General features: G+C 47.1%; 2 protein-coding genes across 6 annotated transcripts; both read right to left on the bottom strand.

The window, feature by feature from the left end:
• Window positions 1-4,290: 4,290 nt before the first annotated feature.
• On the bottom strand, window positions 4,291-9,405 carry Slc39a2 (solute carrier family 39 member 2). 4 transcript variants are annotated; one of them, XM_031362060.1, is made up of 4 exons: window positions 9,133-9,273; window positions 8,864-8,994; window positions 8,583-8,633; window positions 4,291-4,466 (listed from the first exon to the last, which is right to left on the bottom strand). In XM_031362060.1, exons 1-4 carry the CDS (start codon window positions 9,245-9,247, stop codon window positions 4,374-4,376), a joined length of 390 nt encoding a protein of 129 aa, XP_031217920.1. In that variant the 5' UTR covers window positions 9,248-9,273; the 3' UTR covers window positions 4,291-4,373. The 4 variants fall into 4 exon arrangements, with proteins under 4 accessions (XP_031217920.1, XP_031217918.1, XP_031217917.1 ...); XM_031362057.1 differs by lacking the exon at window positions 4,291-4,466 and adding an exon at window positions 7,280-8,186 and having other exon boundaries at window positions 9,133-9,405; XM_031362061.1 differs by lacking the exon at window positions 4,291-4,466 and adding an exon at window positions 8,162-8,186 and having other exon boundaries at window positions 8,583-8,628.
• Window positions 7,280-17,723, bottom strand: Mettl17 (methyltransferase like 17). Of its 2 annotated transcripts, XR_004116273.1 has the most exons (17): window positions 17,539-17,675; window positions 17,271-17,424; window positions 17,054-17,188; window positions 15,529-15,610; window positions 15,217-15,298; window positions 14,668-14,741; window positions 13,933-14,027; window positions 13,554-13,624; window positions 13,139-13,246; window positions 12,842-12,910; window positions 12,232-12,282; window positions 11,765-11,857; window positions 11,359-11,543; window positions 11,115-11,282; window positions 9,133-10,729; window positions 8,864-8,994; window positions 7,280-8,633 (listed from the first exon to the last, which is right to left on the bottom strand). XR_004116273.1 is itself a non-coding variant. In XM_031362056.1 (14 exons), exons 1-14 carry the CDS (start codon window positions 17,617-17,619, stop codon window positions 11,192-11,194), a joined length of 1,371 nt encoding a protein of 456 aa, XP_031217916.1. In that variant the 5' UTR covers window positions 17,620-17,723; the 3' UTR covers window positions 11,057-11,191. The 2 variants fall into 2 exon arrangements, 1 of the variants encoding a protein (XP_031217916.1); XM_031362056.1 differs by lacking the exons at window positions 7,280-8,633; window positions 8,864-8,994; window positions 9,133-10,729 and having other exon boundaries at window positions 11,057-11,282; window positions 17,539-17,723.
• Window positions 17,724-17,952: the final 229 nt, after the last annotated feature.

Genomic DNA, 17,952 nt, shown 5'->3' with positions numbered 1-17,952 from the left:
CTGTAAGAGGCTGTTAACCAAGTATGAGTAACAGCCGTGGGCATCCAGATGTCTTGTAGCTGTTGCAGGTTTCTCCTTGGATTCTTGAGGCAAAAGGAGGGGCTGGGGAGATGGCTCAGCATGTAAAGTCCCTGTGCAACCATAAAGACCTATATTCTGATCCCTAGCACACACTGAAGAGTCTGGGTTTGGCTGTGCGCTTATCATCCCATGGCTGGGAGGCAGAGACGGAGGACCTGGGTGCTCACCAGCTGGCCAGGCTAGCCAATCAGTGGACACCACTCAGCTGGGACCTAGTATTGAGGGTGTAGAACTAAGCATTGTATGTCTCCTCCTCTTGAGGACCCAGGAACAAAGCGAAACTCGGTTCTATCAACATTCACCCTGGGGAGCCAATGCGTTCATTAAGCTTACTTAGAGACTGTGGGTAACTTTAAGGCAGGCAGGCAGGCACCCAGGAAGGTCTGTACCCAGCCTCGGTGGTGACTCCCCATTTACTGTCCAAGTGGAGCTCCCTTCCGGTGTTCCCTGGGCTGTCTATTGTAGCTCCTCCCTGAGACTCCAAGGCCTCCTCGTGGAATTTGGGCACAAAGGGTTGAGGTCTCAGGTGAGGATCCTGTGACCCTGCTTCCTTCCTATATGTCAACAAACCCAGCTCTGCTGATCTTTTACAAGCAGGCATGACAATGGTGGCTGTTTGATTAAGAGGGTTGTGCTGGACAACACCCAGTCTCAAAAAATTAGGTGTAGAATGATGGAGGAATCAATCCAAAGTCCACCTCTGCCTTCACATGCAGGCGTTCAGACATAAACACGTAAGGAGTACACTGTGAATGTGTGCACAAGCGAGCGCGTGCATGCGCGCACACCCCCCCCCCCCGCCCCCCACACAAGTACAGAGGAGAAAGCACTGTATGAATAATGTGGATAGACTATTTGGGGTCAATAAAGCTTGCTGTATGGAATCCCTATTGTAGCATTTCTTCAATGGCCGTGAGTGGAAGACTGAGCCCCTTGGCATCAAGTGCTCACATTCCAACATGGTAGTGAGCCAAGCTGTGTCCTTGATGCTGAGGCTGTTTCCTTTTTCCTCTTCTTTCTTGTGCTGGGGATTGAACCCAGGACCTTGTGCATGCTAGGCAAGTGTTCTACTACTGAGCTACAGCCCTCCCCCTAAGCCTGTGTAGATATTGTAGGCCATTGTCAGGAGAGGGTGTTAGCGGGTTGAAGTCAGCTGCTGGATGGGTGTGGGGTCAGACAACTGAGATCGCTGACGTGCCTACCACACGGAAGGAAAGCAAAGCACGGTTGTGGTCACTGGGGTCATTTAGCAGAACATAAGGAAAAAGTGAAGACCTAAGACCTCGGCCAGCCTTTGCTGGCATAGCTGCTGTTGTGTATTATGGAAGGGAAGACAGATCTTTGCTTGGTATCTGCTTACAAAGGTGGTTCTGTTAGCAGAGTAATCTTCACACATTTCATTTAAGTGTACACGTATGTGCCTACTACCATAGGCGTCTCTGCTTCATGATCTAAGGCAGGAGAAAAGGGGCTTTGCAGGAACTTGGGGTGAAGGCTTTGTTGTCCCTGGTTGACCCTAGTTTTTGGCCCTACATAGTCTAGTTCATCCGTGGAGACACGGCGCCCCCCTGTGGTCAGCTCCCAGTCTTACAGCCCTATTCTTCATAGTTGAACACAAGGCAGTCCTGAAACCAAGACCTGCTTTGAATCTTGTTTTGTTCCTAAGGAATGTGAGTATCTTCCAGATATTAGGGGCACGTGAGGTAAGAGACAGCTCAAGAGAATGAGAAATCAGAACAAAGTGAAAAAGGACCTTACAAGTTCAGTTTGGAAAATCATGAAGGATTGTACTTATGAACTTCATAATGACATTTTGGCCAGCCCAATACTGTATATCACTACATATGTGACAATAGACCCACAGTATTCTCTAACAGACACCAAAGGTTTCTTGGATTGTGTAGCACATTCTCCAATGTTTGCTCAATGACAAAAACATTACCTAATCTACGTTTCTCAGAACATACCCCTGTCTTTAAGCAACATATGATTGTACCAACAGAACAGTGACCTTACAGTAGGCAGGAGTAAAACCACGATCAGAAGAAAGGTCAGAGTGGGAAACAGCACTTTTGAAATGTAAGTCAGGAGTAACCTGAAAAGAGGAATGATTTCTGACCTGAGGCTCAGGGTTTAGCAATATATGGTGCCCAGAGCAATGTAGCATATTAACAGATCTGTCTGCCAGCAGACTCTCCCTCATAATGTTGAATTAATAGAAAATATAGGGTACACTGTGATATGACTATGGAGAGTTACTAAGAATACAAAACCAAACCAAACCAAACCGAACCAAACCATCTTCTATATAGGCCAGGAATTTGGAAGCATCCCCACAGACTGCCCCTGAGGCATTAATTTACTTTTGCTTCTTTTTGCTAGTGGCTATGGGTATCTCCTCAGGTTGCCTAGGGTGTCTATGCACACACCCCACCTCTCTAAGTGCTAGCACTGTTCTTTGGATCAAAAAACAGGGACTATTTTCTGTTGTGAGGGAGGCAAGACACTCCACAACTTTTCAGGGAAGGACCGAGAGGCACAGGTTACCCAAGCAGAGTGAGTCTTGGGCTTTAGCTGGACCCCTTCTTTGGTTTTGGGGATCAAACCCAAGTCTTCACATACACCAAGCCAGGAGCTGTCAGATGTTGAGCTCTGCCTGAAGGCCTGCTCTGTCTGCTCGAGTAAATTCAATGAACTCTAGTTTCTCTTGCATTTCTCACAAACTGTCTTCCTGTGACAGCAACTGTGGAAACCAAATCAAACCAGTCCCTCAGCTTTCAAGCTAAGGCAGGGAAGGTCCCAGAAAGGTTACTTCAGACAACAGCTTATTGGTAGCTGAAATAGGAAGCTGGTTCTCTGAAGGTTGGTTGGAAGCCTAATTCTTGAGTTTTCTTTTTAAGCATATATTCCAGAGTCTGGCATGACCTTGGTAGGGACAGAATGACTGATTCCTGCCCCGGCCTCCACAAGAGTTGATGGCTGCTGTGGCTGGAAGCCTTGTTTATATAATAGTGTACATATTTTTTTGTTCCTCTGAGGAAAGTTCTTCCAGTTGATGTTATGACTCCATGAAAATCAGAGACAGCATGAGTCCAGGAGGCAAAGGTGTGGTTAATGTCTCAGCAAAATGATAAACACTGGGACCTTCAGGACAGCCCTTAAGGCTGAGGGAAAGAGCTCTAAAAACACGAGTTCAAAAATATGTAATTTCTCAACTATGCAAAAATATAAGGATGCAATATGAATCATATAAGGTGCTTCACAGATCTAAAGGAACAGAGAGGCAGCTATACTATGAGCCAGCTTTTCAGAAAGATACAAAGACAGGCAGATAAAAATGCAAGCTGATTCCTGGGTTCAAGGTCAGCCTGGGTCCAAGCGAATTTTGGTAGGAATGGTGATTCCAGGACAGGACAGGGATGAGGTTCCACCCAGCTATGTAGTCTGTGCTTGTGTTTGCTGGCTCGTCCTAAGAATGAAGGGCTAAGATCAGGAAATACTGATTTGTGGGATGGTCAGGAGGGAACCTGGGATAAATAACTGGATTGATATGTACATAAAAAACTGGCTTTTGATCTGTATGAGATAAGGAATCAGAAAGTTATAACAGCTCTTTTTAAAGGATTTTTCTCTAGTGAGAGCTGAGCTGTCTGAAGATCTCTGGAGAGTGAAAACAGCTCTTCAAGGAGTTTTTCTAACAGGATTTCTGATATCCCAAGAATTACTTAAAGAGATGACAACTCTTTTTAGAATAGTTTCCAGCAGTTATCCAGAAAAGGCTGTCTGAATAGCAAACACAGCTCTTTTAGAATTTTCTCTGGCTTTCTGATCTTGATCAGAAAACCCAAGAATTACTTTTAGAATTTTCCTAACAGGATTTCTTTCTTTCTTCCTTTCTTTGTTTGTTTGTCTCTTTCTTTTCTTTTTTTGTTTTTGTTTTTTTGAGACAGGGTTTCTTTGTGTAGCCCTGGCTGTTCTGGAACTCTGTAGGCCAGGCTGTCCTGGAACTCAGAAATCCACCTGCCTCTGCCTCCCAAGTGCTGGGATTAAAGGCGAGCGCCACCACTGCCCTGCCAGGTCAAGGATTTCTGACTTGGTTGGAAGATCCAAGAATTTCTTATAGCGGCCTTTCTGACTTTGATCAAAACAAAACAAAACAAAACAAAAACAAAACAAAACAACAAAAAAAAACCCGATGAGCTAACCAGAGAGCTTTTAGAATTTTTAATAGCAGAGAGAGCTGTATCAAGCAGAAAGAACATAGGCCCCCGGCTTGGACCCACAATTTGACTTCAAGTGATTTGTTTTCGCCCCTTCCAGACACTTCTCTCAGAACCCTTCTCCAAGCTGGTCCTCAGCAATATACAAAATATTTGAGGGAGTGGCTGTGAGAGATGGGGAAGGTGACAGGTATAAATTTCAGTTCCTGGAAAGATGTTCACACACATTCTGTGAGGCTGATTGACTGATTAGAACTTAAATGACTGTGGAGAAGTTGGAATGTTGCAGGTCTGGTGCTTAATTACAGTTTACCTTAGGCTGTCTTTAGCCCCCTCCTCCCAAATAGCCATTCATCACTCACCCTGACATCTTTCTGACTATCAGGTGAAATCTTCTGGGGTGAATTTATAGACCATTAGCTTTCACTAACCCTGAATGTCATCAGGGTTAAGAATGTCATCAGACAGCATTTGAGGCCTTTGAAGTTTTGATTTATGACTCTGTCCTGTTACTATTAAAACACACTGATTCCTTGCATGGTTTTACACACATCTAATCCCAGCACTTGGGAGGCACAGGCAGGTGGATCTCTATGATAGTTTAAGCTCAGCCTGGTCTACAAAGTGAGTTCCAGGACAGCCAAAGCTACATAGTCTCTGAGTCAAAACAAAAACTAAACCAAACCAAACCAAACCAAACCAAACCAAACCAAACCAAACCAAACCATCAACCAACTGACCCAACCAAGCAACCCAAAAGCAGCAACAAACTTCATGCAGATGCCACCATGGTGGATCATGGAATGTGGGGTAATCTCAGTCTTTTCTGGGCCACAGCCACTCCTATGTGGCCCCAGAGAAAACTCCCTCTGTATTTTACGCCATCAAGGGAAGACGTGAAAATTGCTACACACACACACACACAGGCACACATTCCTGATTATTTCACTAGCCTGGATCACCATTCCTCTCTGTGTTTAAGACTCATTGTTCTTCCTAGTCATCTCTGTAACAGTCTCCCTAAGGCCAGTGGGCAGAGCCGCAGCCTCCCGTATCTTTCCCATCATGGTTCTTCTGCCTGCTCCAGTTCCCAGTGTTGCTTTTATCTGCGCCTTCCGAGAGCACCTGGTCCTTCTCCTGGTCCAGACACTCTCTCCCTGGTGTTCTTCAGATGGACCCACCCTCTAGCTTTATGTCTGCTCTTGACACAATATTCTTCAAACTAAACACATGTCTGGGCCTAGTTGGTAAGAATTTGGAGAAAAAGAAGGAAATAGATACGGGGAGGAAAAGGAAGTATTGGCGGCTTTGGAGAGGAGGCCAAAGGGGAATCCAGAATTTCTGGGATGTCACCAAGAGTTCAACCACTCAGCAGGTTGAGATAACAGACTCTACCTCAACTGTCTCCATGCTGGTCGCACCAGCTATCCAGAAACATGGAGAGAGCCATGGCAGGTCCCCTTCAGGCTCCTTTCTTAGCTAGACACATTCCTGTGGTAGGTAGAGTTCTCAAGCTTCCATACAACGTATCCTGCCAGAGTTCTGGCAAGATCATTGTAAGGTAAACATAGCAGGGAATAGATGACACGCAGGACAGATCTGTGTCCCTGGAGGCTGACCAGTCTCTAGAGCACTGCATTTCTATCCTCAGGCTTATGTTTGGTTTTTACTTAATAAGACGTTAGCAAGTCAGAGCAGGAAAATAAGATTATAAAATAAGATTCTTCTAGCACCTTCCAGGTTAGGTCTCTGTAGATCAAGGACACCACTCTCGGGGCTGGTCCTTTCTGGTTTCTACTAACAGCATGTGTATTACTCAGCTCAGGGTATTGCATGTTTCTTGCTTTGTCTAAACCCTTCCCACACACATCTTACTGAGTACCCTCCCATTCAGCTTCCTCAATTATTCCCCACACTCTCCGCTCTGATCTGGGATCCTAACGTATATGGACGTTTGGAACAAGAAAAGCACAAGGAAGAAGAGACTCTCTCTACATGGGAGCTTTTTATCCAGTGATAGGAAAATGAGCTTTGAGGCCCCACTGGCTGAGAGATCAAGTTCTTTATCTTTTCTGGATGCCAGTTTTCCTAGGTTACTATGGGGATAATGGCACTGCTGGAGCTGTGCCAGCGAGGCAATCTGTGTACAAACAGCAGCGTAGCACCTGTCACATCACAGGTGTTCCCTGACGAAGCCGATGCTATCGCCACACACCAGGTTCTCCTGAGCACCTTACTCCATGCATCTCATGCCGAGCACATACAAGGGGATCATGCTCTATGGAAAATATTCCCCCCTTTCCCCTCCTATCATTGCCCACCCATTTGATCCCTGATTGTGTGAGACATGAATGAACTCTGGAGAGTTTTTTCATGCTAAGGCTATCTGCAGCACCCATTTGTCCTTCTCCAATTCTTCACTAAGTGTGAGATCCTCCCTTATCCGGTCCGTCCTTGATTCAGGGGTAGCTGCCCTCTGCACTATCTTTATTTAGCAGCAGTTGGTCAGGGAGACAGAAGAAAAGTCACTAGGTGGTTACACCTCAGATAATCACACTAGGTATTTATCTGGCGCCGGTCCCCTTCTGCAAACACTGGGTTTTTAATCCTTCAGCCTGTGGCAGCCAGAAAAGAGAGAAGCTCAGAGGGTAGCAGTAGGGTCCCGGAGGCTACACAGGGCTCAGTGTGAAAAACAGGAGCTCGGTGGGGCTGAGGGCAGGCACTGAGAACGGGCTGAGTTAGCTAGTGAAGGATAAATATCTAGCCCCCCGGTTTCTGCTTCTAAACGTCTATCTTCCTCTAAATGCTGGCCTGTTTCTCAGCTATCACGGGTAAACTTGAGAAACACGGGTTTGTTGACAGTTTTTTACCAGTCTACGTTTTGCGGGGGGGAAATGCCCTATAGCCACTAAAATGGTTACTGGTCCCAATTCCACCGCACTCACTTTTCCTCTATCAGAGACAGAATTACAATGAGGTTGAAGGGAACAGGTAAAATGGGACTTTTATTATACACAATAACGAATCTGGAGTGATGGTCTTGACACCAATTTTCCAGTTAAATAGGTATGCAAACAAAACATTCTAAGTCCTGAGCTAGGACGGGATCTCACGTCCTATGAAGTCTGAGTCAGTCCGTGCCTAGTAAATGTTTAGTCTCATTGAAAATAATGTCTGAGGACAGAAGTTATTGAGGGAGTGTCCTCAGGAGAAGTTACCCTACATAGGTCTATCCGAGCAGTGAGGAATATCTCAGGCCCACAAGGCAATAAGGGCCATGAAGGCAAACCCAGCAGCCACACAGCCATACTTGGCCAGAGGGGCCTCAGGACAAGCCAGCTCCCGGGGCAAAATTTCTAGGAAGGTGACATATAAAAATGTGCCAGCTGCTATACCCTCTAATACAGCCTGGGCTAATCCCTGTGCTTGTCCCGAGGCCCCTCCAGCCACAGTCAGCCCCAGGGCTAGGCCCACAGGAGACATGAGAGCTAGTGACAGTATGCAGAACGTGGCCCATCGTGGTCCGGTGCCGATCTTCACCAGCCTCAGGCCCACACTAAACACCACAAGCCCCTTATGAGCCAGCACAGCAACACAGAGCTGTATAGTGGTTGCCACTGTTGCCTGCAGTCCCACAGCTAGGCCTTCAAACACGGAGTGAAAGGACAGTGAGAGCAGAAGGACCAGGGCACGCAGGGGACCCCGTGAGGGTGAGGGTATGGGTGGGTGCTTGTGGAATCCAAAGGCATGAGTCCCTCCCCATTCCTCCTCCTGTACTGTTGATCCTCCAGCATCCCCGTGACAGCACTGCAATGCCAGTGACTCCAAAAGGAAGACAAAGAAAAAGCCCAGGGAGATGATGAGCTCTCCATAGGGATACTCCACCTAGGAACAGAGAGAGGGACCATAAGCCAGGAAGGGGAGGAGACATGGGGACCAGGAGAGAGACCGAGAATGCAAAAAACGTGGTAAAAGGACCAAAAGGGGTGGAGCCCAAGAGTAGATGCGCAGAGGAGAGAGACCCAGAGGGGCTGAGGGACAAAATGTCGCTTGGATTAGAGATAAAGGAAAATAATGTGAAGTCGGTCACAGGGTCTTGGGTAGGAAGGATGGAGTGAAATGTGAGCTTTTTTTCTGAGGGCCCACAAACAAAGGATTAGGTCGGCAGTGTCTTTCTCAACATTATTTGAGCTAAGAAAAGAAAGTCCTGGTATTCCTCACATATCAAAAGGGGCATGAAAAGTCCCACTCTCCAGACAGGGGCTAATAGAAGATACTTACGTAACTAGAAGCAGCATCACGAGAAGAATTCCCCTTACTTCCTGTACTATTCTAGGAAGGCAGAAACAGAAATCAGACTGGGTCTGAGGTAGCTCTCGTTCTTGTCCTGACCTTTCAGCCAACAAGCTTTCTTTCCTTGGATGCTCAACCCCACCACCTCCGCCGCTTCTACTCAACAGCTGCTGTTCCACTGGGTGCGCTGTGCTCTGAGCTTTCCTGATGTCCCCAGCATCTATCATCACGGCCCCATAGCCCCGCCACTTGATTTCTTTGCTACCCACCTGCACCACAAATCTCTGAATTTCTGACTCAATTCCCTCCAGGGCTTCAGCAGTCATATGCATCAACCCTGCTCCCAAGAAGACGCCGGCAGAGGTGCAGCCCAGGAGGCTGAGAACCCTGTGGTGATGACCTAATAAAAAAGCAGAGGTTAGTCTCCAGTTAGCAGTGAGGTAAATGGGAATGAATGAAGAGCGACAGACAGCAACAGATGTCAGGCCAGGTCTGAGATAAGGCAGTGTGAGGGACAGAGTCAGAGTGGAGGCTATACCTGTAGCTGCATCCATCTGGAACCATTTGACGTAGATGGGAGTAAGGCCACAGCCCATTGTGAGAACCAGAAGGGCAAGCAGGCAGCCAATTTTTACTCCCAGTAGTACCTCCATCTTTGGGGTGTAGGATAAAAGCAGAGACCTCAGAAAGTCAAAAGCAGCCAAGGTTGAAGCAGTTGAAGTGGCCAAGGTGGAGTATTCCCTTTCGTGAATGTCAGGACTGCTGATAACCTTCTTGTCCCTGGACTGTCTGGGTTTCCAGTCCTCACCCGCATAGCTGACGAGGGCTCAGCCCCAGCCACCAACCCTCCCACTATCTGGAGGCCCCTCCCCTCCCTCGCACCTTCCTGCACTTCCAAACCAGAAACTCCAGACTCCCTGCCAGGTACAGCTCAGAGTTTTCTCTTCAATGCTGTGACTAATCCAAGCTCTCTGAGGACTCTTAGTTCATGTCTGGGGTTGATCTAACCTCAAATGGAACAACCTATGGTAGTTACGTCCCAGCTAATTTATGTGTGAGGCAATTTGGTCCGGCCTGGGTCAGGACATTTAATATATGCCTTCCATACGGTCTGTACTATCCTAAGTCTTACAGGTTGCTATGCTGATACTTGAACTGAACCCTTTCAGAGAGGATTTGGGGCCACCTGAGGGTAAATGGGGTGGAGTTGCTACTCTTCTGTGTGAATTAGCAAATGAAGAGAGTCCCCTTTCCTTTAATTCCAGAAAAATAGCTCCAAGCATGGAAATTCCCTGGGAGTGCTCTTGCTAGCTCATGTTCTCTCTCTCTCTCTCTCTCTCTCTTTCTCTCTCTCTCTCTCTCTCTCTCTCTCTCTCTCTCGTGTGTGTGTGTGTGTGTGTGTGTGTGTGTGTGTGTGTGTGTGTGTGTATTCCTAGTGTTACAACATGGATACTGTCACTTTTTTTTGTTGTTGACACAGGGGTCTCGCTGTGTAGCCCTGGCCAGCCTGGAACTATGTAGATCAGGCTAGCCTTGATAAACTGAAGAGATTTACCTGCTTCTGCTTCTCCAGAGCCTTGAGCCACTATGCCCCACCTGTCACCTGTCACTTGTTTCTGTGATGAAGCACACCCCCCCACCCCCGGAAATCAGTTAATTGGTTTTTTTTTCTCTTATATAAAAGCTTAAACACTTCGTTTTTATCTTTAAAGTTTAAGGAAACCCACAAACTTCAAACAAACAACAACAACAAAAAAACTCAGGCAGAACACATTCTTCATTTTGGTCAAGGTAGGCTGTGCCATGTCCCAGTTGCAATCTATTCCTGTAATTATCAACTGTTAACCTTGTCATTTTCGTTGTACAGGACAATTTACAAGCTTGACGTGCAGAACCTCAGAGTGCTGAACCTGGCCTACCAGATGTCTATCCGTGTCAAGAACTCTGAAAACCTTGACCTTTATCAAAGCCTGTGATGTTATCTTATCAGCGTGCTCCCAGCTCTCTTCGGTGTTCCCTTCCCTCATAGCTCAGAATTATGCTTGCTGTGAGGCAGACTTGAGGTGCCCCTGCCTTTCTGGTGGGTATCCTCCTCTTCTGGGGGTTAACATTTCCTGTTGCGAATTGGGGCTGTTCTAGAACGGAAACACAGGAAATGGAAATAAAACAAATACACAGAAGTGTCCTGACTAGAGTATGAGGCAAAGTCCAGGGAAAGAAACAGGCAAAGAAGTCAGCTAACTGCTAGTTCCCTCCTAGAGGCCCACATGACCACTGGATGAGACCTGCTGAGCCCCTTCTCACAGGGCCAGTGGTGTCTATCCCCACCATCCTCCATGTGGTTCAAGGAAGTGTCTCTGAAGCAGTGAAACCTCTCCACACTGAGACTGCACTCTCTCCATTACAGACAGGCCAGGACAACCAGCCCTGTATCTTTAAGTTAAGCACTCATAAAATCCACCTCTGTTCTTTGAAAACATTTATTATTAAAATTTCAAACAAATATAAGCACAGGGGTACCAGAGCTCTCTTCCTGGATACCAGGTAGCTTTGGGCTTGGCAGGTGTGATCGAAAGGACACTTGCTATAAATCCTTGTCAACTCTCAGGGGGCTCTTCAGCAGGGGATGGAGCGATCACAGGTAAAAGGTCTCCCCAGGAGCTGACCCGGGCACAGCGGTACAGATCCCTGTGGTAGGGGAGAGAGGCGTTAAATGGGGTGCAGGTTCTTGCTACATTTACTCAGGTGGTCTTATCTCCTATACCTGCCGTGCCGCCGGGCTGTAACCACAGCATGCTGCATGTGCCCGTCTGGACAGCACAGGTGGCAATGCACATGGCGAGGGCGTTTAAGGACAGGCTGCGTGATTCGGGGCCAGCGGTTGGCTTCCTTTGGAGACTCCCTGGCAAGGATTACCATAGAGAATATCTCCTCCTTTGGTTTCTTATTCTAGAAGAAGAACACAGGGGCTGTTCAGAGGGAACAAACCTTCTTAGCTCCCTTCCCCGTACATGCCTGAAACCCTTTTTCATACTACGCCCTTTCTCAGACTATAAATCACACAAGAGCTCCAGGTTATTCTGTTTTCCTAGGTTAGGCTATTTTATATATATATATATATATATTTTATATATTTTATCATCTTGTTACAACACTCTGAGGATACATACCCAGTTAAAGGGGATAGGATGATAAGCCTGGGAGAGGCTACAGGCCAGGGGCTTGGAGGCATTCAGCTGAGGACAAGGAAGTTCATGGGGACACTGCAAATACACATAAGATCCATCAATAATGTTAACTGGGGCTTGGGAAGAAGGTGCATCTGGTACACGTGTTTGTTGCAAAAGCCTAATGGCCTGCCTGGCTTTGACTCTTCAAATTCCATAGAGGAAGGAGAGAACAGACTCCTGAAAGCTGTCTAACCCCCACACTGCTCACAGGCACCCACATATACCTCATGCACACAACGAATAGTAAAATAAAATAAGCTTAGAGGCAAGAGGGGTCAGGAGGATGGGAGCACAGGGAGCGCGGGGCTGGGAAAGCAGAGGGAGCTGCTGAAGGAGGCGGCAGAGCAGCTCTTCTCTCTTCTCGGAGCTCAGATCTGAGCAGCAGGAGACGAGGAAGCAGTACTTACTGGGGCAAAAACAAAGCTAGGTCGAAGGTCCAAAGGTGACTTCTCTTTTTCCTGAAATCAAGGAAATACAGCTAAACTTGTGGGATCTATGTTCATAAGCCAACCTCTGCAGCCGGCGAACTGAGGATGCTGCATAGTAATTCAAATATTGACAAAACCTGTTCATAGAGGCAAGCTGGCCCATGGACCTGTACTTTCTCATCAGCAACCTCCACTCTCACTCTGGCACAATTAAACTTAGGATTCTATATTGGCTCACACTGACTGTTCCCCTAAGACAAGGTTCTTGGCTCAGCAACACCTTCAATCAGGAGTCAGCAAAGTAGTTTTAAATCAACCAAGGAGCAAGCAACACCTGCTTCTAAGGCGCTCAGCTCTGCCATGTGCTGGGTGAAAGCTATCACAGTCATGAATATGCGTAGCTCCTAGGGCAACAGGTGCTGGACTGGCTTTGACCTAGAAACCCTCATTTGCCAAGCACTTGGCTGTATCAGGACTTTGTGTGTCTCATTCTTGAGTCATCTCTGTAAGTGTGTGACAGTCACCAGCTCCCAACAGAGTAAGAGTAACTTATGATAGAAAGGTGAGGACTGATCACATGGAACCTTACCCCGAGGACCAGCTTCCTGGCATCCATGAGAAGTCGGTGCCCAGCTTTTGTTCCATTCTCCACCAATACCTGTTTTAAAAGACAGAAAATAAGCAGGTACTCTGCATCCCATGAAAAAGTTGTCAGTGGCTCGGTCAGGGCACTGGCAGAGGGGAGTGGGCATTGTGTGAAGGGGATGGATACCCTAAGGAGGCACACAGACATCTATAAAGGAAAGACACTGGATGATGACAAGAGGAAAAGGCACAGACCCACAAAGATGCTTCAAAACATGCGGGGGAAAAGCTCTCAACTCACCAGAAAATGGCTTGTCTTACGCCACAAGTTCTGAACAACCTCAATGCGATCAGCCCTGCTGGGTAGTTCACTGAGAGCGTAGGCTGATACAACCACATCAAACTGGACCTGAGGACCAGGACAAGGGACACAACAGACCTGACATCTCCCTATCCAAAAACACAACAAAGTCCTGGCCTCTAAATCCTCCTGATCCCAGTATCTTCTTACATAACCCATGTTGGACTCGAACTCACAGTAATCCTCCTGCCTCAGCTCCTGAGTGCTGAGATTATAGGTGTGTACCATGATGCCCAGTTTTAAATGTCTTCTATTGCTTCTTTTATCTTCTAACACAAAGTGATGGATTTCATGGCTGAGGCCACTGCTGTCTATCTGCCACACTGTATCTGAGAACAGCCTACCTGCTACTTGCCTTGGGTGACACAGGTAGAAACTGTCTGAAAAGGACACCTGGGATACAGGGCTTCCCTGATTCTGAACCACCTATGGAAGAAAGATGCGGAAGCCAAGAGAGAACATGAACTTTACAGCCACAAGTTTATACTCAATTAAGAAACATGCCTCGGATGATAACACCAGCTGAGAGGTGCAGGGCTGTAAGGAGTACTAGAAAACAGTGATCTACAGACATGCAACCACTCTGTCCCACAAAGGACTCTAGCACTGTCCCACTCTAATAACGGAAGGAGACCAGGTTATCTAAATTTACACTTTTCTCCTCTACGTCCCAATGAAACACTTTCCTATCTCCCTTAGCTTTTGAAAAGTCCTGGGTTACAGCTTCGTCTCACCTTTAAGGAGCTTTTCGGCCAAACCCAGCATGGCAGCTGAACGGTCCACACACATGTATTCCCGGAGGCTCTGGCCCCAAGTACTGTGAGCAGCCCTGAGACGGTGAGATGAAAAACACCAAGTTTTATGATATACTCCAAGAGTCCCACTCGCCCTCAATCCTAGCCCTGGGGAATCACGGTGTTATATTAAAACAGATAATCTAACATTATGGCTTTATTTCCTTACTGTGTTCACAACTTCTGAAATAAAAGGCAGATGATTCAAAAACTTCTGATGGTATATATATAAAAAGCCTATCCCCTCTGTTAGATTTCTTTCTCTTTTTAACCCAAGGACTGAGCCTTTTCCATTCCCTCCTTCTTTAAACCCAAACACCCTCTCCTGGCCTGTCTAACCTGAGGGCAGCAATACTTCAGGCCCTACTTCCTTGTTCTCTCGCACCCCAGTATTTTGACACTGAGCTGGTATTGGGAATCCGACTCTCAGCCTCCCTGATGCTGCGACCCTTTACTACAGCTCCTCACACTGTGCTGACCCCCAACCCTAACATTATTTTCACGGCTATTTCAGAACTGTAACTTTGCTACTGTTAGGAATCACAACGGAAATATCTGATAGGCGATCCCCGTGAAAGGGTAGTTCGGACTACCAGAGGGGCTGCGATCCACAGGTTGAGAACTACGGCTCCAGCGTTACACCTGATACAGCTAAGGGTTAACAAAGTCACTTACCAGGCAACAGAACCAGTGCCAGACCCAAAGTCCATCAACGTCTGGGGCTGGAACTCTGGGTTTCGAGCCCGGATCTGAAGGAGATACAGAACACCCCAGGGAAAGGAAGGTCAGCAGTGAGGGCTTTAGTGGCTATCAGGGTACTGTGACAGAGGTGGGAGGTGAGATTCGATAAAAAATACTTTCAGTGGAGCTGGAGAGATGGCTCAGCGGTTAAGAGCACTGACTGCTCTTCCGGAGGTTGTGAGTTCAATTCCCAGCAACCACATAGTGGCTCACCACCATCTGTAATGGGATCGGATACCCTCTTCTGGTGTGTCTGAAGACAGCAACAGGGTACTCGCATACATTAAATAAATAAATAATACTTTCAGATAGGAAACCTCTCAGTGATTTTAACCTTTCTTAGGCCATAGGATTTTTTTCAAAGGATAAACAGAACCATTAGTGTGCACATCACATCCCAAGAACTCCCACCACAGAAGGCTAATTTACAGAAAACAAAACCAATGATAAAGGGGGTCAGGTTGGACGCTGACAGACTTTCACCTCATGGAATGCCCTGGAAGCTGCAGCAAAACCACCGTCCAATCTTGCTGCCATATAGATCAGACTCAGCTCTTCATTGTAGCTGTTAAAAAAAAAAAAAGTCTGAGAGTCATCCCTCCTAGGAAATAACCTAGCCCCAGTTACTCTCTAGAGTGTATGAAACAACAAATCTGGAAAGGGCTCTTTGGCTCAGCCCTTCCACTTTCTAGTATAGGAGCCTTGAGGAAGCTTTCTCAAACACAGAGCCGACGAGCTCTTCAGCTCTCCTCAAACGTGACATGCCTTCTTTGTGTCCTTTCTGTAAGCCCTTACCTGAGTTCCTGCCAGTGGTAGGTAGTTTTGCGTAGGGCATGTAGTACTGCCTCACGAAGTTTTTCCTCTGTCTGAGTTGAGTCTAGGGTGAGAAGGACTGGAGGTAAAGACCTTGGAGAACTGCTCAGATCCCCATAACCATCTGAGAAAATGCTCAAAGTCTGAGAGAGGCCAAACCAGTGAAAACTTCACGGAAGAGGGATAAGACTGACAAGTGCCACCATCACCAGAGTGTATCCAATAGTATCTTGTCTATATATTATCTAATAGTATCTAGGCTATTAGAATAGTAGTTTAGTTAACAACCTATCCATGTTTTGCTTCATAGCAGAAGCCTGATAAAAACGATTATTATGTGTGTATAGGTCTGAGTCAGTTCTCACCTTCACCCATTTGGTAGAAGGTCATCAGGTTGGGTGGCCAGTGCTTTTTTTACTCTGTATCATCTTTCCTGCCCATGTGATAAAAATTTAAAAGCTAGGATAAAGGCACCTTTATGGACTTTTTCACTCCCTTACACTTAGGAGTGAGACATATTTTTTTTTCTTTTTTTTGGTTTTTTGAGACAGGGTTTCTCTGTATAGCCCTGGCTGTCCTAGAACTCTCTCTGTAGACCAGGCTGGCCTCGAACTCAGAAATCTACCTGCCTCTGCTTCCCAAGTGCTGGGATTAAAGGCATGGGACACCACTCCCTAGCTGAGACATCTTCAATATTACAATAGAGAGGGGCTTAGAAATCCAAGTCTCATGATGGTGTGGAGCTCTGTACCACTGGGCAGAATTCTACAAACACCTACTGTGGTGGTTTGAATGAGAATGGCCCCGATTTGCCCCCAATTGGCTTATGGATTGGAATGCTTGGTCACCAGGGAGTGGCACTATTTGAAAAGATTAGGAGGTGGGCTTTGAGGTTTGAAAAGGCCATGCCATGCCCTGAGTCTCACTCTGTTCCTGCAGATCCCGATGTAGACCTCTCAGCTACTTCCCCAGCACTATGTCTGCCTGCATGCTGTCATGCTGACAATGGACTAAACCTCTGAAACTGTAAGCCAGGCTCCAGTTAAATACTTTCTTTTCTAAGACTTGTTGTGATTATGGTGTCTCATCAATAACAGAACACTAAGACATTACCCTGAACCAGGTACTGTGGGAAGCGCAGGGAATACAAGATTAATAAAGGGCAAATTTACAATATGAAGTTCATAGTCTTAAAGAATCTGAAATGTAATCAATTCTATCCCTGAAGTGGGTTTTCGTACTTACTGAACAGCCATTTGGCCTTTATTTACTTGAATCAAAATATAGTCATAATCTATTTGACTTGCAGAGGGTGGGGAAAAAAAATCAAGAAAACCCAAAGACTTAAACTTCTGACCTTTACCCAATCTCCAAGGGCCACCTGTGGCCCAATTTATCTTCTAGTAGGGCTGTTACTACAGCATCAAATAGGAAACGACCATTTTATCTGAGAGATTTAAATTATTCTTTGTTCTTAATTTCTCATTGACATTTCAATCTGGTTTACCTTGTTTTTCCAGGAATTTTTTCTCAAGGTACGCAGCCCGTTTTTGCAACTCCTCCGGCTCTACTGGTAAATGTCGGCTCCAGAGATAGTTGGTGAGGGCTTGCACCTGCTTCTCTATACTGCGAATAGGTCTCTCTGTGGTCACAGATGGAAAGAGTCATCGCTACGTGCTGGCCTCGTTTTGTTTACCTGGCTTCCCCTTCCCGCAGTTTCTCACCAAAAAGCAATAACTGCGCGGCGTCAGTCAGTGCTTTCGGCAGCTGTATGTGCGGAAGATGCAGGATGCCGGGATGCTTACGATGGGGCTTCTTCCCCAGGAAATCGGACCCGTTGTCTACCTGGGACACACCGGGCACAAGGGCGGCGTATGCCTGCAGACAGCGAAAGAAACAGAAAGGTTGCCCGAGGCATCGCCGAGGTCGCTCCTCCTCCGAGAGTTGTCTCTGGAAACCCAGTTCTCCGCCAGCAGTGGAAGATGCACTTACTCGGGACTGAGGTCCTCGAAGGCTGCGGCATGATCTGCAGAACATCAGCAGCAGAAGCCTCGGTGCCCTGGCGGTGGCCATGGCTTCAGGACACACCGGAAACGGAAGTACACGTGCCTGTGACCCTCAGCCCAGGCGGCTACGAGCATCTTCCGTGGACCTTCGACCCGGACGGGATCCACTAATGAGAAGAGGGAGTATTTGCTAGCAGCCAATAAGCGACCTCTTGTACTCTCGGCGACGGAAGCCGTGCGTGGGAGGGGCTTAGTCTCTAGAAGGGGCGTGGCCCCAATGCTGCGCGTGGCTTAGTGGGAGACCAACCGGGCTCGGGCAGGGGCGTGTCTTGTGAGGGGTTGGGAGATTGGGTAGGAGGGAGAGGGGTTGGGAGAGTGGGGAGATGGGGGCGGGGGAAGG

The sequence above is a fragment of the Mastomys coucha genome, unplaced genomic scaffold (genome assembly GCF_008632895.1).
Source record: "Mastomys coucha isolate ucsf_1 unplaced genomic scaffold, UCSF_Mcou_1 pScaffold9, whole genome shotgun sequence".
In the NCBI taxonomy this organism is placed as follows: domain Eukaryota; kingdom Metazoa; phylum Chordata; class Mammalia; order Rodentia; family Muridae; genus Mastomys; species Mastomys coucha.
The sequence above is the reverse complement of the archived record's forward strand: the minus strand, read 5'-3'. Positions and strand labels throughout refer to the sequence as shown.

Coding starts and splice junctions, on each gene's coding strand:
- Slc39a2 (XM_031362057.1), bottom strand. CDS start 9,247: ATGGAGGTACTACTGGGAGTAAAAATTGGCTGCCTGCTTGCCCTTCTG. Junction 8,995..9,132: donor CCAGATGGATGCAGCTACAG/GTATAGCCTCCA, acceptor CTTTTTTATTAG/GTCATCACCACAGGGTTCTC. Junction 8,187..8,582: donor GTGATGCTGCTTCTAGTTAC/GTAAGTATCTTC, acceptor CTCTGTTCCTAG/GTGGAGTATCCCTATGGAGA.
- Mettl17 (XM_031362056.1), bottom strand. CDS start 17,619: ATGGCCACCGCCAGGGCACCGAGGCTTCTGCTGCTGATGTTCTGCAGA. Junction 12,911..13,138: donor GTAAGACAAGCCATTTTCTG/GTGAGTTGAGAG, acceptor CTTTTAAAACAG/GTATTGGTGGAGAATGGAAC. Junction 11,858..12,231: donor CTAGCTTTGTTTTTGCCCCA/GTAAGTACTGCT, acceptor GTGTATTTGCAG/TGTCCCCATGAACTTCCTTG.